Below are 17,822 nucleotides of genomic sequence, written 5' to 3' on the forward strand. Positions count from 1 at the left end.
GTATAAATACATACATAATTATTTGGTGAAATGTTTTTATCTAATAAATTTTGATGACAGATCATAAAACATTGTGTAAAGATACACAGAGATGATTTTAAAATACTTACAACACAGCTAAAAGCCCATTATAAATTAGCGAACTCAAGATTTATATGCGACTCCACAGCATGTTTTAACACTATTTAAAGAAATGTAAGCAGGAAAATCCATTCTGCAGTTACTTAATAATGCAGTAGGTATCAATGTTACTTTAATTTGTTGAGGCATCGTTCTCCCTTTGTAGGGCCTTAAACATAGTGCTGTCAACATAGCCATGGCTCGTCTGGTTGGTGTTATTAATTTGTATTGGCCTGGTTATTTCCTATTAACTTTGTCCCAGTGTATCAAGTCTTTGCATTGCTAATCAGGACATAGGATTTTTTTTTTTTTTTTTCCCCAGTTTCACCTGATAATTTGCAAATGGGTTTTCTTCAGTCTGTTCTGGAAGTTTCTAAGTCTTTTTTTTATTATTTATTTATTTTGTTATTTTTTGAAAATAAATTTAGATCAGAATGTTTTTGCAAGAATCCTTAGTATCTTATATAACAGCATCCTTCTTGATGCATGCACCCACTCCCAAGGGGAATTTACTGGTTGATTAATCCCACTTCCACATGGTGAAGGCCCGCCTGCCCTTCTCACCCAGTCCTTCATTGAATCCAGGCAGTAAAATACTCCTTGGACATTTTTGTATGTATGGGAATTGCTTTTTCTAAGTTCCAACAACGTTTGTGAAACGAGAGGTATGCTTTCCTCTGGGAACACCAGAATCTTTGGCTCAATGTTTGTAGAGAAAGTGGGGTGTGTGATCCCTCTGAGAGAACATACTTGGTCTGAGAAATGTTTCCTATACTCATTGTGTCTTAATTCAGTCTGCCTGTCTCCACACTACTTTGTTAAGCCCAAGCGATCACAGTGTCATGGGGTTTGTCATCGATGTCTGTCTGTTCACGAAAAGGCACCTACAAGCAGACACAGAGACTGGTCTGTGGATGTTTCACCTGCCTCCTGAGGCTGTGGGCCGGGTGGGATTGCTTTGGTTGTGGCTGCAGAGATCGAGTGTCTGAGGTGGCTTCACTTATTGCAGCACTTCAGGTGATCCACACAAAGAGCGTCTGGAAGCCATCGCAGTCTTTCTGTCTCCTCACCTAGGCATTCAGGATTGTGTTCCAGAAAGCCATGGAGAGGGCATCTCCAGATGAGAACCTCAAAGTGCGAGTGCTGAACCTCATTGACAGCATTACATTCTCCGTGTTCCAGTACACAACCCGGGGGCTGTTTGAGTGTGATAAGTTGACCTACACTGCTCAAGTCACCTTCCAGGTAAACGCCACTGTTGCATGCCATTTGTATGCAATGATTTATTTTACTGGCAAAGACAGCAGCATGTGGAGAAGGCCCACGCTGTCACAGCCATGGCCTTCAGCATCAGAGCAGCAAATACAAGGGTTGTGGAACTGATTTCCTTCTCTGCCTGTCTTGCTGATAACAGTCACAGATGCTCTGTTTGATTTGCATTACGCTGACAAACAGTTGTTTGAGAGAGACATACCTGCCTGAAGAACAGAAAAGGAAGCTGGTCTTCGAGTCTGATTGTTTTTTCCAAAAGAAATGCATGCTACATAGCTGCTATTTTTTTTTTGTCTAGTGTGATACTATAATTTTTAGTCTACAATTTGAGCAAGGAGACATTTGTATACCTCTATGCTGAAATCAAATTCAGACAGTAAACAGCTCTTGGCATTATGTTATGAAGTTGTTACTAAGTTTATGCAGTGAATGACTACTTAAATGCCCTGACATGTAGAATGCAGACATGAACCAAATTTGAGCTGCACAAATACTGTACAGGTCTGCCAGTGATTGCCATGATCTTTTTTTTTTTTTAATTCTACATAGCAAAATACTGTGTGTAAAAGGAAAAGTAAATATATATGTGAATGGATCTAACAATATATTTAGTTAATAAATTGTCTGCGTGTAAAAAGTCAACTTATTTTTTACAGTCAGGCTTAATTCTGAACCAAAAGACACCTAAATTTTCGAATATATTTGTCTGAATAAATTTAAATAATTTATTAATAAGTGTAAGTATATATATAATACTTATATAATAAGTTTAAGTGTTATATATATTATATAAGTAGCACACATTACTGCATCATGCTTTGAAAATAGCTTTGAAAATAGACATCACTTCAGCATGTCAGGAAAACCAACATTCACAGTTACAGTGCATGGAGGAAGTTGGATGATGAGACCCAGGATTCTCCCGTATAAAAAAGTAGTTGGCTATTGAACTGAGTAGCTCATTACCATTGTTGGTGGAGGAGATGCCAGGCATGCATCTGAAGCCGTTGCCCTGTAGGCAATAATGAGGTACAGTCTAGCATTTGTGACAAGGAAATGAGAAATTCACCATTCCAGCACTGCTCTTTTTCCTCCCAGAAATTGCGTTCAGGATTTTTGGACTTTGTCTCTGACATTTTGGCAGTCTGGCAGTACACTTGGAATGGCGGTTCCAGCTGGGATCATGAACCCACAAGGCTCTCCAGAATTACCTTGAGCATTTTTCTGGCAGTCTTACTCCACGTGGTCCCCAGAGACACCATTGGTGCTAAAAACACTGGGAGTAGCTGAATGGCCGGATGCTCTCCAGCTCTCTGTTGTCTGAGACCTCAGGGACCTGCTTATTCTCTTGGTGCACGTAGTGTGAGGCTTTTGTTAGCACTCTCTCATACTGGAGTATGTCTCCAGCTAATTTCAAAATTGAACAAGATGGTGAGAGATGGGCAAGACCTTGGTAGCATACCCTAAGGATTCATGCTGTGGTTCCTTGCAGGAGTTATCTGTTCTTTAGCTGCAGATATCAAGTACAGGGACTGCAGCACATCCTCCAACCTGTGTCTCTGCCAGCAGTGTGAACCTAAACTACAGCCTTTGCCACGTAGTTTTCCTATATATTGACCTTCTTATGTTGCCAGTCTTTATGATTATTCTGGGTTCTCTTTTGGGGAAACCCAGAGCATCTGTAGGGTTTGTTTCATCACACCCCTCCAACATTGGGCACTGTGTACTTTTTAGCTGCGCATTTGACAGCTCCATGAGTTGAATTATTAAACTGATAAGAGTACATCACTGCTTTGTATCCTGACTGCTCAAGGATATCTTGTTTGTTTGAAATTACAGATACTACTGATGAGTAAAGAAATCAACGCAGTAGAACTGGATTTCCTACTAAGATACCCAGCACAGACCAGAGTCACAAGCCCTGTGGAGTTCCTGTCTAATTACTCCTGGGGAGGAATCAAGGTACCTTTCATTTGAGCTGTGTGAAATCAGCATTCCTTGTCTCTTCTGAGGGCCTTTCAGCAGCCATCAGATCAGACCTTATAGCATCGGGTGAGCAAAGTTCTGACCATACATAAGAAGCAGCACAAAAATGCCACAGAAATGGAGAGTTCTGTAGGTACCTACAGTTAGGTAAAAGATACTTTTAGGTAAAAGATCAATTTTGTGGGCTCTTTGTGACCCTACTCCTGATGTGTGTCCCCAAGAAGGTGATTTTTCCCATTGAGATTTAGGCTTTTCTCTTTGTAAGACAGGAATGAGAATGTCCTCTGGGTGTTGTGGTTACAGATTATAAAGGACATTGACATATTCACTGTATGTGGGAGGAGGTGAGACTTAAAGGCATATATGACCATCTGCAGAGATGTCCTAGGACAGAGCAGTGCCAGGTGATAGACCCTCTACAAAAAATGCTATCATGGCAGTGAGGCAGTCTAACAACTGCCATGTGTTTTGGAGCAAGAGCTGAGGAAGAGCATCCTAGAGAGATGTGCGTTATCCCAACTTTGCACCCATTTTTCAACAAATGTGAATTGTGCTGGATTTGGACCTGATTCAGCAGGGTATGATTTGTTTCATGGAAGGGATAGGAATATTCTTCAAGTTACATGTGTTTGTTCACACCTTGTCTGAGATTGTACCTTTGTTTTATTGTGACATCTGATCATTCTCTGACCCAGGGACAGAGCTCTAAGTTCAGGCAACAGTTCAGAAATCAAATGGAGCTGATGTTGCTAGTCCAGGTCACCCACAGAGATTTCAAATGGTGGTGAGGAAATATTCATGCCAAACATGTCTGCTCTGACCAGGAATTACCATCTCTGCCTCTTACCAGCAGTGAAGATGGAGCCTCTGCCTCATTCTGCAAACAGAAGCAAGCTAGCTCATCTTGAAAATGTCACAATCACATTTTCAGCCATAAAATAAACTTGTAACTTCTTGCTAAACCAGTCTTATTCATCCTCTCAAAGATGTACTTCCATAATAATGGAGAATTTAAAAAAAAATCTACACCCTTTCTTTAATCATCTTTTTGTTTACTATTGGTGTTTTGCTGTTCAGACAGCAGCAGCTTTCTTTTTGTTACCCCTTTGAAGACAAATTAAATGAACACTTAGGGTCAACACACATAATTAGGGAAGCTCAGCCACCAATCCCATGCTTTGCAATAGTGTATTTTTTCTTTGGACTGTGTGATGTGTATAGATCGTACCTGCACATACATGTTATTGTTTGAATTCTCAGGCTTTCTCAACTCTGCTCTGTCATGCTCATGTTCAGCATGGGGATATAAAGCATGAAGTCTGTATTCCAGTTCCTCGAGTCCTACTGAGTTGGAATTCTTTACTGACTGAAAGGGTTCTGCACTGCAAAGCTTCTTTCTACTTCAGTCTTATAAGCTTCTTCTGGAAGGTGAACTTACTTCCACCATATATTGCACGGGTTTCAGGCTCTGATTCTCCTTTTGGAGATCCTTTTGTGCATCGTAGAAAACACTATACTGTTGTAGTGCACAAGGATGCCTTTACCAGCCCTGCCTGAAGGTGATACACTCTCCAAGCAGACACCTCTATTTGCAGCGAGTTTTCTGCTTTGTGAGATGATCCTTTCTGTGCCAGCCAACTCCATTCCACACGTGGGTAGAATGGCCTTTCATGTACCCCTGTGCTCCATCATGATTGCTGCAACTGCCTCACTACTGTGATGATGTTGGTACAGTCAGGTCAGGCTTATAAACACCAGAAGGAACATCAACTCCCTATCATTCATTCTTCAGACTTTATTCTTGCCATTCTTGTGTATTTGACATATCCAGGCGAAAGAGTGTTAAAGTGCATAGCATACTGTGTCTGAGCTGGCCATGAGACTAGTGGTAAGGAGCTCATACTCATCAGAGCTCAAACAGTGTCAGTGCATCACTGCACAAGGTCGTCTTCTTTTCCATCAGCTGCATGCCCCAGCTTTGTTGCCAGCAGCAGCCTGCACTCCACTATCTTTCACCCATCCTTCCAAAACTGATGTGGTGTTGGGTAGCTATCACTCAGTCGCTATGTGTGGGGAGTTGCTGGAGAATTATCCTGAGACAGGCAGAAATTGAGAGGGAGCATAAAAGTGGACTGCCGCCTGAAGCTGCATTGCAGTAACTGGTTTTCTTTGAGCTGAGCCCTTCCCACTCAGCTTCCTCTCTCCTTTTGAGTCTCTTGGGGTTTGTGGTTGAGACAGAAACTGTGCGATACCAAGAAGAAGCTGCTCTGCACACCCTTTTGCTGAGCTGTGAGATGGCAGGATGTGAATGCGTCCAAGAGGGCTCCAAGAATGAGATGTCTCCAGCCTCACTGTGCATCTGCTGTCCCCATGAACTGCACATCTCGAGGAGCTGCAGCCACTGGTCAATGATCTGCCCTAATTTAACATATTTCAGGATTTCTGGATAATGAATTCTTCATTATTGGCTACTGAATACTCTTCAGATTGTCTTTTGTGATGATTGTTTGCAATATTGATTCTACTATAAATAATACAGCTGGTGTCAACTTTATTAGTGTTTATGTTCTATTAATGTGTGTTGGTTTATTAGCCTTTGAGTTTTTGGCAACTCCAGCTACTTGAGGCATAGTTTTAGTACAATCACATTTTGTCACAGACTGCTATAATTAGGTTAATTAGTCATGGCTTCTATACAGCTTATTAGCAGGCAAAAATCTCCTTTTCTTTTATCAGAAAGATTAAGTGCTGTAATAAATTGTTTCTTCAACAAAGCTTGAGCAAAGTACGTTTCAGATTCATATTTCAAATTTGAAGTGGAATTTAGCATTCTGTATAATTTTTTCAGAGGAACATTGAAAATGCTCCTGCACAAAACACTGCATTTGCCAGAGGTATCAGGCCAAGATAGCTGTGCCAAAAGAAATCAATATTGATATTTGTGGCCCATTCTGTGCCTCCAATTTTGGGCACATTAACCTCAAAGAAAACCTCATTAAATGTTGAGGACTCTGGGCATACAAACAGCCTTGTGTAACTTGGCTGATTATTTCTTATTGTTGTTTGATTAATAATATATACAGGCTAACAGAGCTCTGCAGTTGTGCAGCAGTTTTCAGCTCATACTTGCTCAGTTGACACACATTTGCGGTTTCATCTTCCAGCTTCTTTTAAGTTCAGCAAAAAAGAGCTTTTTCTGTGCACAGAGCTTTGTGCTGTAAGCTCATTTGTGCCAGGGAAGCTCAATATTTACTACTGAATGAAGAAATCCACGTACCTGTCTAGAAGGGCTCAGTTTTCAGGGAAAGGTAGTATCTTTTATTAGATCTGCTGATATACTTGGAAAAATAGGTAAGTTGCAAGCTTTTTAGTGCTTCCTTAAGCCTGGCACAGGAACTGAATTCAAACTAAGTACAGGTTGAGAAAAAGCTGCTCTGAGCTTAACTCAATTCAGTTCCTCAGTCAGCCTTTATGGGAGAAGATAATTCCTGTGGAGCCCTTGTGGAGGCACATTTGTTAGCTCTGGAGCAAGGGGAGAGGTTAGCAGAGGACACAGTTGTCAGCCTCGGTGCAAATACTGCCTCTGGCTTGTGGAAAGGTTAGTTAAGAGCAGGATAGGGAGAAAACTATGCCACTGAGTGAAACTAGTACCTTTACAGAGTCCCTGACTTACGTGTTCCATAGTGTTGGTCGTTTCGGTTACCACTATTGCAAGTATTTAATAGTGATCCCTTGAGAAGTCAGAAGTATTCTTTTACTGAGGTTTTCTCTCTTTTTTCAGTTTCCTTTATTACGACACATTATAATTGCTTCACCTGCTGTGTTCCCTGTTCTTAGCTTGGAAGTTGTGGTTTCTGTTGGTACTTCTGAAGAAGTTTTCTTCTCTGCATGCAAGCTTGTCTGTTTCTTCTGACTGTTGGTCACCTTTACGCGTAAATGTATGGCCACACCTTAGACCACAAAGATACAATGCTGCTACTGCTTGAACTGCATAGGACATCAGGCCAGAAATGTGTGCAAGGGACCACTTTCTTTTTTTTTTTTTTTTTTTTTTTTTTTAAGATTGAACTTAAAACAGAATCAGTGTAGAGGTGGTCCTTTGTAGGTTTTTCCCCATTTTTTCTCCCTTTGTTGGAAAATCTCCAGTGCCAAAAGATCATGGAATCACAGAATGATTGAGGATGGAAGGGATCCGGAAGGATCCTCCGGAAGCCGTCTGGTCCAACTCCCTGCACAGGCAGGGCCACCTAGAGCAGGCTGCACAGAACCATGTCCAGGTGGCTTTTGAAGATCTCCAAGGAGGGAAACTCAACTTCCTCTATGTACAACCTGAAGCTGAAAGTATTGTTACCTGTATGGGAGATGAGGATTGTCTGAAATGATGCACTGGGGTCCCTTCAACCCAGAGCAGCATGTAGAGCTGCTCTTCATTTGTCCAGAGGGCAGTCAGCTCATGCCATGGTTCTGCTCTGAGCATGGATACAGAAATGGCATCATCAGGTTGTGTGTGTCCATGTGGCCCTTGCTTTTGTGGTTGTCTTGGCTGCAACTAGCCCTTTTTAGGAGACTGGGGTGGGTCTCAGGCCACTGAGACTAGCTCAGGGTTGGTGAATGGATTTCTCTGTGTCCCCTGATGCTCTGTGCTGCAAACTTCTCCCATGCTCCAGCTCCTCCCTTTGTGCAGTTCCCTTCCTGTGGAGCCATGTCCGCATTGACCCCATGGCTTTGTGCCTCCTGCAGAACCATTGCCTGTGATTAACTGTGTGTGCATCTGGCTCCTGCCTCGGCAGCCTGTTCCCTCAGGCTGGATAGAGGCAGCACTGGATCTCCTTTACACAAATGAACATTTCCCGAGTCTGATTTTCTTTGTGATATTTTCTGCAGCGCATCCTCATTGCTGAATGCAGATGTGTCCCATAGGATAAGTGAAGCTAGTTAATATACAGCAAGAATACACCTGGCCAGCTTGGATTACTTCTTCATCCCAATCATTTCCCTCATCTTTTTCTGAAGAGGAAGAATTTTCATTATGTAGATATGAAAACGCTACTGAAAGGGCATTGTTTAATAATGTGATGTTGAATAATGAGCTCTAAATACTGAATTCAGCTTTCGAGGAGGAGAACAGCAGTAGACAAAGTAGTGTATTAACTCCATATTTATAATTTTGCAGAATGTGGATGATAAGATTTTGTGTGTGGCTTATGAGAAAAAATACCATCTCATATATTTTACATTTAAGAAAACTGGATTTTCCTGGCAAAAGAACAGAAAACTCTCTTCCAACTTTCACTTTATATAGTTTTCAGACACTGAAATTTTTCATTCTCGTCAAAGATTCATTGTGATACAATCTGCTGCATATATTGTGTTCTTTTCACATAAGCAAGGTCCTTTGATCAGGCTGGTCAAATATGAAAGACTTGCAGCTCACGGCTTCCTATGTACATTCGAAATTATTATTATGCCAGAGAATCATAGTCTTAATTAAATCTCTTCCATTAACTCAGTTAACTCAGTTCTTTAGATGTACAGCCTTTTAGTGCATCTTTGATAGAAAACATTGATTATGACACTCCAATGTGCATTTATCTGCTCTCATCTATAAGTTTCCTAAGGACATTCATCTGTCCTCACCAGCACTCAAGTCTCGGAGAAATATTCACAGCATCTCAGAATACTACTTGAGATCCTTCTGTCTTCTGTTTCCTTTTCTTTTTTAACCTTCTGGCTAATGATCTGATATTTATCTGAGATACAGCAGAGATTTTGATCTCATCAAATATTTAAAGACGTACTTTGTTGGTTTGATTGCAGAATGGAAATTGAGTTTTTCTGGATGTCTCTATGGCCATGTCCTTCACTTGCAGTGCACCCTGCCATGACTTTGAGCCTGCCCTTAGTTGGTCATTTTGAATGTTAAAGTCCTTGCTCCCTCTAAATGAAATGGAAGAGATATCTTTTAGATATCAAATATCTTTTTTTTTTTTTTTTAGATGTTATGTATCTTTTAATGTCATATTGCTTTGCTTGAAAGATAGGAAAAAAAAATATAATCAGTTGCAGTGCACTCCTGAAAAGATTCGAGTAAGCTGTGGTCCCAAGAGTGACTGCAGAGAGCAGAGCTCTGCTAGCAATGAAGGGGTGCAAGCAGTCATCCCACTTTGGACCCAATATATTGTGCCTAGATATGTAAGATGTGTTTAGAAGGGCAATGAAGGCAGATGGCTGGGATTTGGCTCCTCTTTATAAGTTCATCTCTTTAAATCTACATCTTCTGTAAAGGACCTGTTTGAGCTCCTTATTTCTGTAACATGGTAGAGCTCATAACTGTTTCCTTTGCGTGGCAGTGTTGAGGCACTAAGTGTCTGAGGCATAGTTCAGCTGACCTCTGACATCTCTAGACCCATCTCTGGAACCCTGCTGGTAACACCAAGAAGAACATAAGATGGCCTTCTGTGGAGGCACTGATGATCTGAGAACCATCTCCACTGTGCGCACCACAGTGCACCTCACTACCACCAGTTCCTGAATAGGAACGCCCTTGTGCGATGAATATAGTCTGACAGAGTCGTGGGGACACTCTCACCACTTCACTCAGAGTTGTCCAGGCCTCTGCCGAAGTCTGGTTTGATCTTTGCATATTGCATTTCCCGAAAGATGTGTGGATTCTGGAAACAGAGGAGAGCAGTGAGAAGTGTCATGAGAACATGACCGTGAGGAGAGATTGAGGAGGAGAAAAGGAGGAGTTATGTCTGATGGCCTGAAGACTGAGGGTACAATCTTCAAAAAGGCTTCTCTGAAGGGAAGAGAGTAATCAGTTTTATAAATCAGTCAAAGAGAGAGCAAGAGACATCTCAAAGTAGTGCAAAAAAGATTCACACTGGACATTTGGAAAATCTGTGACAGAGGACAGTGAAGGACTGGCATAGATAGCTTGTGATTGAAGTTTGACAAAACCATCGTGTCTTTATTTTTACCTTCAGGAGAGATTTCCTCATGAGTTGAATAATGCAGGTAGTGCAGCTAAACAGAACAACACCTTCAGTGAATGAATAATACAACCAAAAACCTAGTCTTGGAAAGATGGAAATAATCCATCATCTTCTACATTAATTCTCCTAGTTAACAGTAGTATTCAGATGGAGTAATTCATCTGCCTATATGTCTCCTTCCTGAATGATCCAATCTATCAGTTTGAGCCAGATGCAGGTTTGACTTTGCCATTCTTCCAGGAGCTCTCTTTCTCCAGCTGTGAGGATGCTGGTATTCCTAAGGAGATGTGAGCCACCCACAGGAAATGAAGGAAAGAAATTATGAATATTTACTTATATAAGCATAACTTACAGTGTGGGTGGACAACGCAAGACCTTCAGAGGATGTTTTGAAAACACATTAGGTTGTTTCCAAGTATCAGACATTCATGCAGCCACTCTGCTTTAACTCCATTGCAAATTTCACACACAAACTTCTCCAAACTATACAATCCCATGTACAGACAGATAGCCTAGGATGCTGAGTTGTGATGGGATTTCCCTGTTCCTCCCTGGGAGCACTGTGTCTCCCAGGTAGGTTGCTGGAACACAGCTCCAACGTGCGCAGCCAAGCCATGGGGACAGCTGCCCAGCTAGAATGCTTTAAATTACTGCAGCGTTAGTAGGCTTTGAATCTAATCCTAGTTCTCATTTTGGGAGCACTCCTAACCTGGATAGCAAACCTAACCTAGCATCCAGAAAAGATTCCCCTTCAACCATCATTAACCTCCAGCCTAAAAGCCTGTCTTTCCTGCACTATGTGCACATCATTGCCCGGGCTGGGGGCCACCCCAGCGTATGGCAGCCCTTGAGCTTCTGCAAATGCCATTGTCAGGATATTGCCTTTCCAGAAGCAGTAGTTGCTGGGTTGGTTGCACATCTGCTGAGCACCATGGACGTTTTGTGGAGCCTGCTCAGTACTCAGGCATTGGAACGGGTTGCCCAGGGAGGTGGTGGAGTCACCCTCCCTGGGGTTGTTTAAGGAAAGGTTGGACGTGGTGCTTATGGACATGGTTCAGTGGGTGACATTGGTGGTAGGGGGACGGTTGGACCAGATGATCTTGGAGATCTTTTCCAACCTTAATGATTCTACGATTCTATGATTTAATCATCTCACAGATTATTAATATTGTGAGAATATTAAATATTTCTTTCCAGTGTTCTCAAACTGTGTGATTTTTATAGAGTGCCACGTGATGCTTGATGTGTTCCTTATAGCCCTTTTTAAGTAGAGGTTCTTTTCTGAAAGCAAGATAGATAAGGAGGTCAGACTTGAAGTATGAATCAGTTATAACATGAAGGCTCAAAAAGTAAGGATAGCTTTTAAAAAATAGCTTCAATTTTTTAATTATGACTTTATGATGTCTTTTTTAGAAACCAGTCTCATGATTGCTGGGGAACTTGTAAATAAGTGTTAGGTGCTCCCTCTGGCAGCGCTGGTTTTACTTGCACTGTATTACTTTCCATGTTAGTTATGGTGGAGCAGAGCATGGTAATGAGGAGCTGCTTTGGCTTGGCTTGCCCCAGAGCTGTTAAGAACAGAGCTAGATGATGCTGGGGTAGGATATTTTAAATTATGGAAATAGTACATATATATATATATATATATATGTATGTCTTAAAAAATGTTTTCTTTTAGTGCCAGTGGGAAGAAAACAGAGAGATAATCTCTTTTTGATTTAGATTATATAAAATGTTATGAAGCAATGTCTAAACTCGGGACCAGTTTTGGCTGTGTAGTGTCCTTAGAATAACTGTCTTTTTGTGATAAGAGTATATGTGCTTTCTCTAATAGATTTACAAAAGCTTGTTGCTGTGTGTATCTGGCGATAAAAGATAAATTGCATGTGGCAGCAATGACACCAGGCCTTTGAAGGTGTTCTTTCCACTGGAGATTCATCCCATCCTCTGGAGGCAGCAAGCAGTGAGGGGGAGATGAGTACCTCATCTTCTCATTGTGCCCAACTGCCTGGGACCTCTCCCTGACCCTCTAAGACATTGTCGTGTCCTTGTCTTCAGGCTCTTTCCCTTTTCCTTTTGGCCTCTGTCTGACTCTCTCAAGGTGTGTAAGCACATCAGCAGCTCTTGTGCTGTGGCAACTAGGGTTTCCTTCTCCAAGACGATGGCTGATACTCACTGTATTCCCTACAAGCGTGGGGGGGAAGAGAGGGCTTTGCATTTGTGAGTTTGTGAACTTCACGGAACTGCTGACATTTCAGCTCCAATTTGAAGTTGGTACTGACTTAGAGGAGAAACTGTCAAAGCAAACTGAAGTGATAAAGCAAATTGTCTGTGATTCAGTGAATGAAAAATCACTCAGAGAAAACAATGATCCGTGCTTTGACATAGTGTGAGAAGCCCTGTTTTGCTGGCAAAGTCTTATTTTGTGATATAAACCCAAGAGCCTCCTGTTTCCAGCCATCAGAGATGATTATAATGTGGGTTGCATAGACAGGAACTAGAGCCCTCCAGTCCTTTTGCTCATATTTTATTTTGGTCAGTGTTTTTTGTCTCTCTCCATTTCCATGACAACTTTAATTGACAAATTTATTCTTCATTATGTTGACAAAAATAGCCTTACTACACAGGTTGATCTGTCCCTATCTATGTTCTTGCTTTTCCTCCTGCTGCTTGGAAACAGTGATATATTATTGTTGGTCTAAGGTTCTTGGAAAATATCTCAGCAGGTATTGAAAAGCAATTAATATTCACAGAAAGATTACTGATTGAGATAGCTTTCACTGCTGCAGCTTTTAAATAGTAGCATATCTTATTAATACCATCAGTCCTAATAAATGCAATTAAAATTGTTGACTAATGAAAATTTTAGTGTTAATTTATATAATAGAGACTTTATACTTGCAATTAGAGCTTTCTTAATTCTGCAACATGTTGTTCAGGGAGAGAGAGAGACTATCATCTCTGATTACATGTCTGTCATTTTGTAAGAAGAAAGCAGTTTTTCAGAGTCTCCCTTGTTAACATCACTAAGAGAATTCTCGAAGCAGCAGCAGCAGCCAAAGTTCTGAAGTGATATTTTAAGTAACTCACTTCAGAAGTCAACAATGTTAAAATGTTTTATATAAGCACTTGCAGTGATGAATCCACTGAATTCAGCATTTGCTGCTGTTCTGTGTGCAGGTAGGAGAGGTGCATCAATTATATTTATCACTGCAAGGACAAGACACTTGGCAGATCAGAATGTGTGGTGTTGCTCTGGTGAATTTCAGTTTCTCATGTTCTGTACACTGCTTTCCAGTTTTCCACAGAAAGCAAGATGTGGCTCTGATTTTAGAGCAATGGCTTCTGCTGCTGAAATTTCTCCACATCAGAGATAATCCACACTTGGAAGCAACATCTGTTGAGTCACTACTTTGCTCACACCCTTCTTCACACAGTTCTCAGTGTCCCTGGCAGTTTGGCATGGAGATGAAGTCAGTCCATTCTGCAGCTATTGAGTGGTATTGCACGTGCTCTACTCTGATCTTTTTTTGTGGAGTTACTGATGAAATTGTGACTTTGGGCAAGGCTTGATTTGTTCCAGAAGCATGTATAGAAGTATCTACAAGTAAATCTGTGCCTATAGCTCTGACTCTGGTCCTAGAGCACTTGACCTGTGAAGAAAGGTAGAGGGATTTGTCTTGTATAGTCTGAAGAAGAGACAAACACGCAGCAGCACCATAGCAGCCTACAGCTCTTGGTAGGACAGCTGTGGGATGACTGAGCCAAGCTCTCCTTGTTAGTTGCAGTGAATGTAATAAAAGTTTCAACTGTCACAGATTGCAGCTAGGGTGGTTCAGATCTGACATAATCTTCGCCAAGAGGGTAGTGCAGCTCTACAACAGAGCACCAAGAGGGGCTGAGGAGGCTTCATTTTAGAGTTCAGCATTTTGGTACCATGGCTGACCTAGTCCCAGCACGAGGTTAGACTGGAAACCTCCTGAGGATTTTTCCAACCATTGCATCTGCTATGCTATGAGTGTAATATTCAGCAAACGTCCCGTGTCAATGGCACCCACGGGGATCAGCCTTGTGACTTCTTTCTCTCCATCATCTACTGGTGTTCTCACTGCTGAAAGCACAAACTCATTTGTTATAAGGAGCCCCTTTGACGTGCTTTTTCCCCTGGTTCACTCTCCAGGTTGAAGTAGGGTTCTAAATAAACTCAGTCTGTTAGAAAGACCAAAGTTTTACCCTGCTCTCCTACTCTCATTGGGAAGCCTTTCCAGAGGGACAGTGTGGCTTTCCTTCCATTCCAGCAGAGTGGCCTGCAGTGTCTTCTGCCTTATTTGCAACAGCATCATATCCAAGGCAATCTCTCAGCAGTTCTGTCAGGGCATTTGCATGACTTTCAAAGCCCTTTGGCAAGCGTGTATTTTTTCAGTTGATCTGAACAAGGTATGACACCAGCATTTTTCAAGGCGCTTTCTCGGTTGCTTTCTGTAGCAGAGCTGTATGGGATGTGAGCCGGAGCATTAATGGTGCGGAACACCTCTGCCCATCAAGAAGCTTCTGCTTTGCTCTGAGTATGTCCTTCTGTTTCTATAGCAAATAGCTCATTCACTGTCTTTTATACACCACTTGTCTTTTCCTTTTCATGTTCAACTGCTTGCAGCTTCAGATTATGCAAAATGTGCTGAAGATGTTTGTTTCAGCGAGAATTTTGCTTGAAATCCAAAAGAACCTTACAAGTAGTGCAATATATTTTGCTACCACTTGTATGAAAGATAATTTGGATTCTTTACTTTTCTGCGTAATATTTATAGACACCACTTCTTTACAGTGGCAGGAACATTTAAAAAAAAAAAAGTCTAGCTACATTTTCATTGTAATTATCATTTAGGCACTTCATTGCTCAGCTGTACATCACCTCAGCTACCTATTTCTGCTACAGGCCTGTAGCACCAAGAAGCTAGTCTTTGTATTTGGCATGTAAAAAACTCAGTGATCTTACACCAGCACAGTAGCTTACATGTGTTTATACAAAGCATGTCTATACAAAGGAATCACCTGCCCATTTAAAGGTTGGACTGTATCTTAGAGGTCTTTTCCAACCTAAACAATTCTATAATTCTTGGATTTACAGTTTGCATTTAATGAGATTTGTGGCTCCACGGTCACCTCAGCTGCAGGGCGAAGTCCCAGCTTTGCGGCTTCTCACAGTGCGTGCACCAAGCTATGCAGACAGCACCCCAGACCCAAAGGCAGGTTTTACCATCAGATGTGGTTTTGCTGCGCAATCCCCTCTGTTGAAGCAGCAGGGGGACTGTTTGCAGACTTGCAGCTCACGGGAATGCCAGTGGTGTGCTCTCCTGTCAGAGGTAGGCTCACAGTTTCCAGCCCACATTCAAATCACTCATTTCTGGGTTAACTCATAGTACCACGTGCTGGCTACCTGAGATTGTTGAGTTCTGGTTTTGAAACAAGGAGAGCAGATTTCCTCTCACTTTGGGTTATGGAAAGCTGCATTGTGGATGACACCAGATTTTCCTGTGTTGTCCCTTCCAAAGTCCCGTGTCACGGTGCCTGTGCTGCGGGGGAGAAGACCTGGATGCAGATGTGGCTTCATTGGCAGGGGAAGGTCCTCACAGTGATGTGGGTGGGAGCCTCAGGGAAGCTGTGTTAGGTGCAGCATGATTTTAGAGCTGACACTCTGTGGGCAGCCTTGAGACATTTCAGTTCAGAAGATGCAGGTGGCAAAAAAACCCTCAGAGCATGTACCTTCCGCAAGTATGAAACTGTCCGCAGTCCCCCCCTTGCTGTGGCCTTGCAAATCATCCATGTTGATATCTTTTGCTGTGACAATGTGCTGACAACAGAGCTGGGAAAAGGAGAACGGACAAAATCTGATCTTGGTGGGGTTTTGGTTGTGGTTCCCAGGCTCCAGCTTTGGGCTTTCTAATGGAGCAAAGCATGAGCAGCCAGTAGTGTTAGAAAAACAGTTCAAGTTCAAGGACATGTAGGATTGTTTTTCTGAAGACCTTCCTTGAATTTTCCAGGCTCTCTCATCTATGGAAGAATTCAGAAACCTGGATCGGGATATTGAGGGTTCTGCAAAACGGTGGAAGAAGTTTGTTGAATCTGAGTGTCCTGAAAAGGAGAAGTTTCCCCAGGAATGGAAGAACAAGTCAGCTCTGCAGCGCCTGTGCATAATGAGAGCCATCCGACCCGACCGCATGACCTACGCAGTCAGGTAGGGGCGCTTCTTCACTGGCTCTGTAATGCTCTTGCTTATCAGGCAACATTGGGTCAGTGTTTTCTAGGGAACAGGAGTAATTCAGGAATATGTTTGGATTTATTTATTATGGATTATGAGTTCTGCAAAATGGTTTACTATAAAGGGGTCTTTGTTGAATGAGTCATCTCTGAACTCTGCAAGAGTCATTTAATTCATTTAATTGAAATTTCCTGCTTCAGGAGATCTAACCGTGATATTGCCAGTAGTGAGGGAAGCAGTATACCTAGCACTGAGTGAAGAGCAGAAATGCCAAGCCAGCAATGAGCATCATCATACAGGCATAACACATGCACTAGAGTCTTTTCATAATCAGTGCAACTTCTAGAATTCGTTAAGGTCAATATTAGTTACTAGATTGTTTATGACTGTTGTTCCTTAGGTGCAAGAATAAAGTGCAGAAGTAAAGGGAAATCTCATAGAGGTATTTTGTTGGTTTGTTTTTTTTTCTATAAAATTCAAAATTTATGTGATGCTAGTTCTGAAAGTTGTAGGTGTAAATTATATATTAAAGGTAACTAGGCGAGTCCAAACTTCGTGAACATATGCAAAAGCAATATGCTTGTTCCAGGAGAAACTAAAGTCTTTCACTCCATTAGGACTTGTTTTCTCCTTCTCTGTCCTGGTAGTCTATGATCTGACATTTCTACAAAGCCTCTTACGCCACTGCCTCTCAAATAGTTTATATTGCTCCACCATCTGGCATGTGTGCATATACAGGTGCATGTAGCAGATTGTATTACTCGGTGCATGAGCTACATTTCTGTTTGTGCTTTAAAATGCACAGAAAAATGCAGTCAAGACTTCGAGTGAAGTCTCATTATGGTCAATGTTATTATATTTTATTCAATCAAATGCTATAATTTATCATAATTATGCCATTCTAAACCATCTTCTTTTTCATTAGTTACTCATCTGGGGCTGGACTCTCCATGTGTTCTCTCAGCTGAAAACATTGCTTTTCCTTTTGTTATTTAGCTTGAGTAGAATAAGCTTTTGTCTTTCTGAGCTTTTAAGTGCATATTTTGTTTCAGCAAGTTTAATTTGTTTCTTTCAGTCAAAATAGTGGTACTCTTATAGCTCAAAAATAACTGGAACATAAAGTTTCAATTTCTTTCATACTTCTCTTTTGTGAAAAGGTAAGAGAATCCACATTCTAAACCTTGGCTGGATAT

General features: G+C 41.6%; 1 protein-coding gene across 1 annotated transcript in view; it reads left to right on the forward strand.

The window, feature by feature from the left end:
• DNAH9 (dynein axonemal heavy chain 9) overlaps nt 1-17,822 on the forward strand; it is a 198,131-nt gene that overhangs the window by 129,559 nt on the left and 50,750 nt on the right. The window contains 3 exon segments of the mRNA XM_066980302.1: nt 1,195-1,365; nt 3,232-3,354; nt 16,412-16,605. Of these exon segments, the coding sequence (XP_066836403.1) occupies nt 1,195-1,365; nt 3,232-3,354; nt 16,412-16,605 (488 nt within the window).

This window comes from Anser cygnoides, chromosome 19 (genome assembly GCF_040182565.1).
Source record: "Anser cygnoides isolate HZ-2024a breed goose chromosome 19, Taihu_goose_T2T_genome, whole genome shotgun sequence".
NCBI lineage: Eukaryota > Metazoa > Chordata > Aves > Anseriformes > Anatidae > Anser > Anser cygnoides.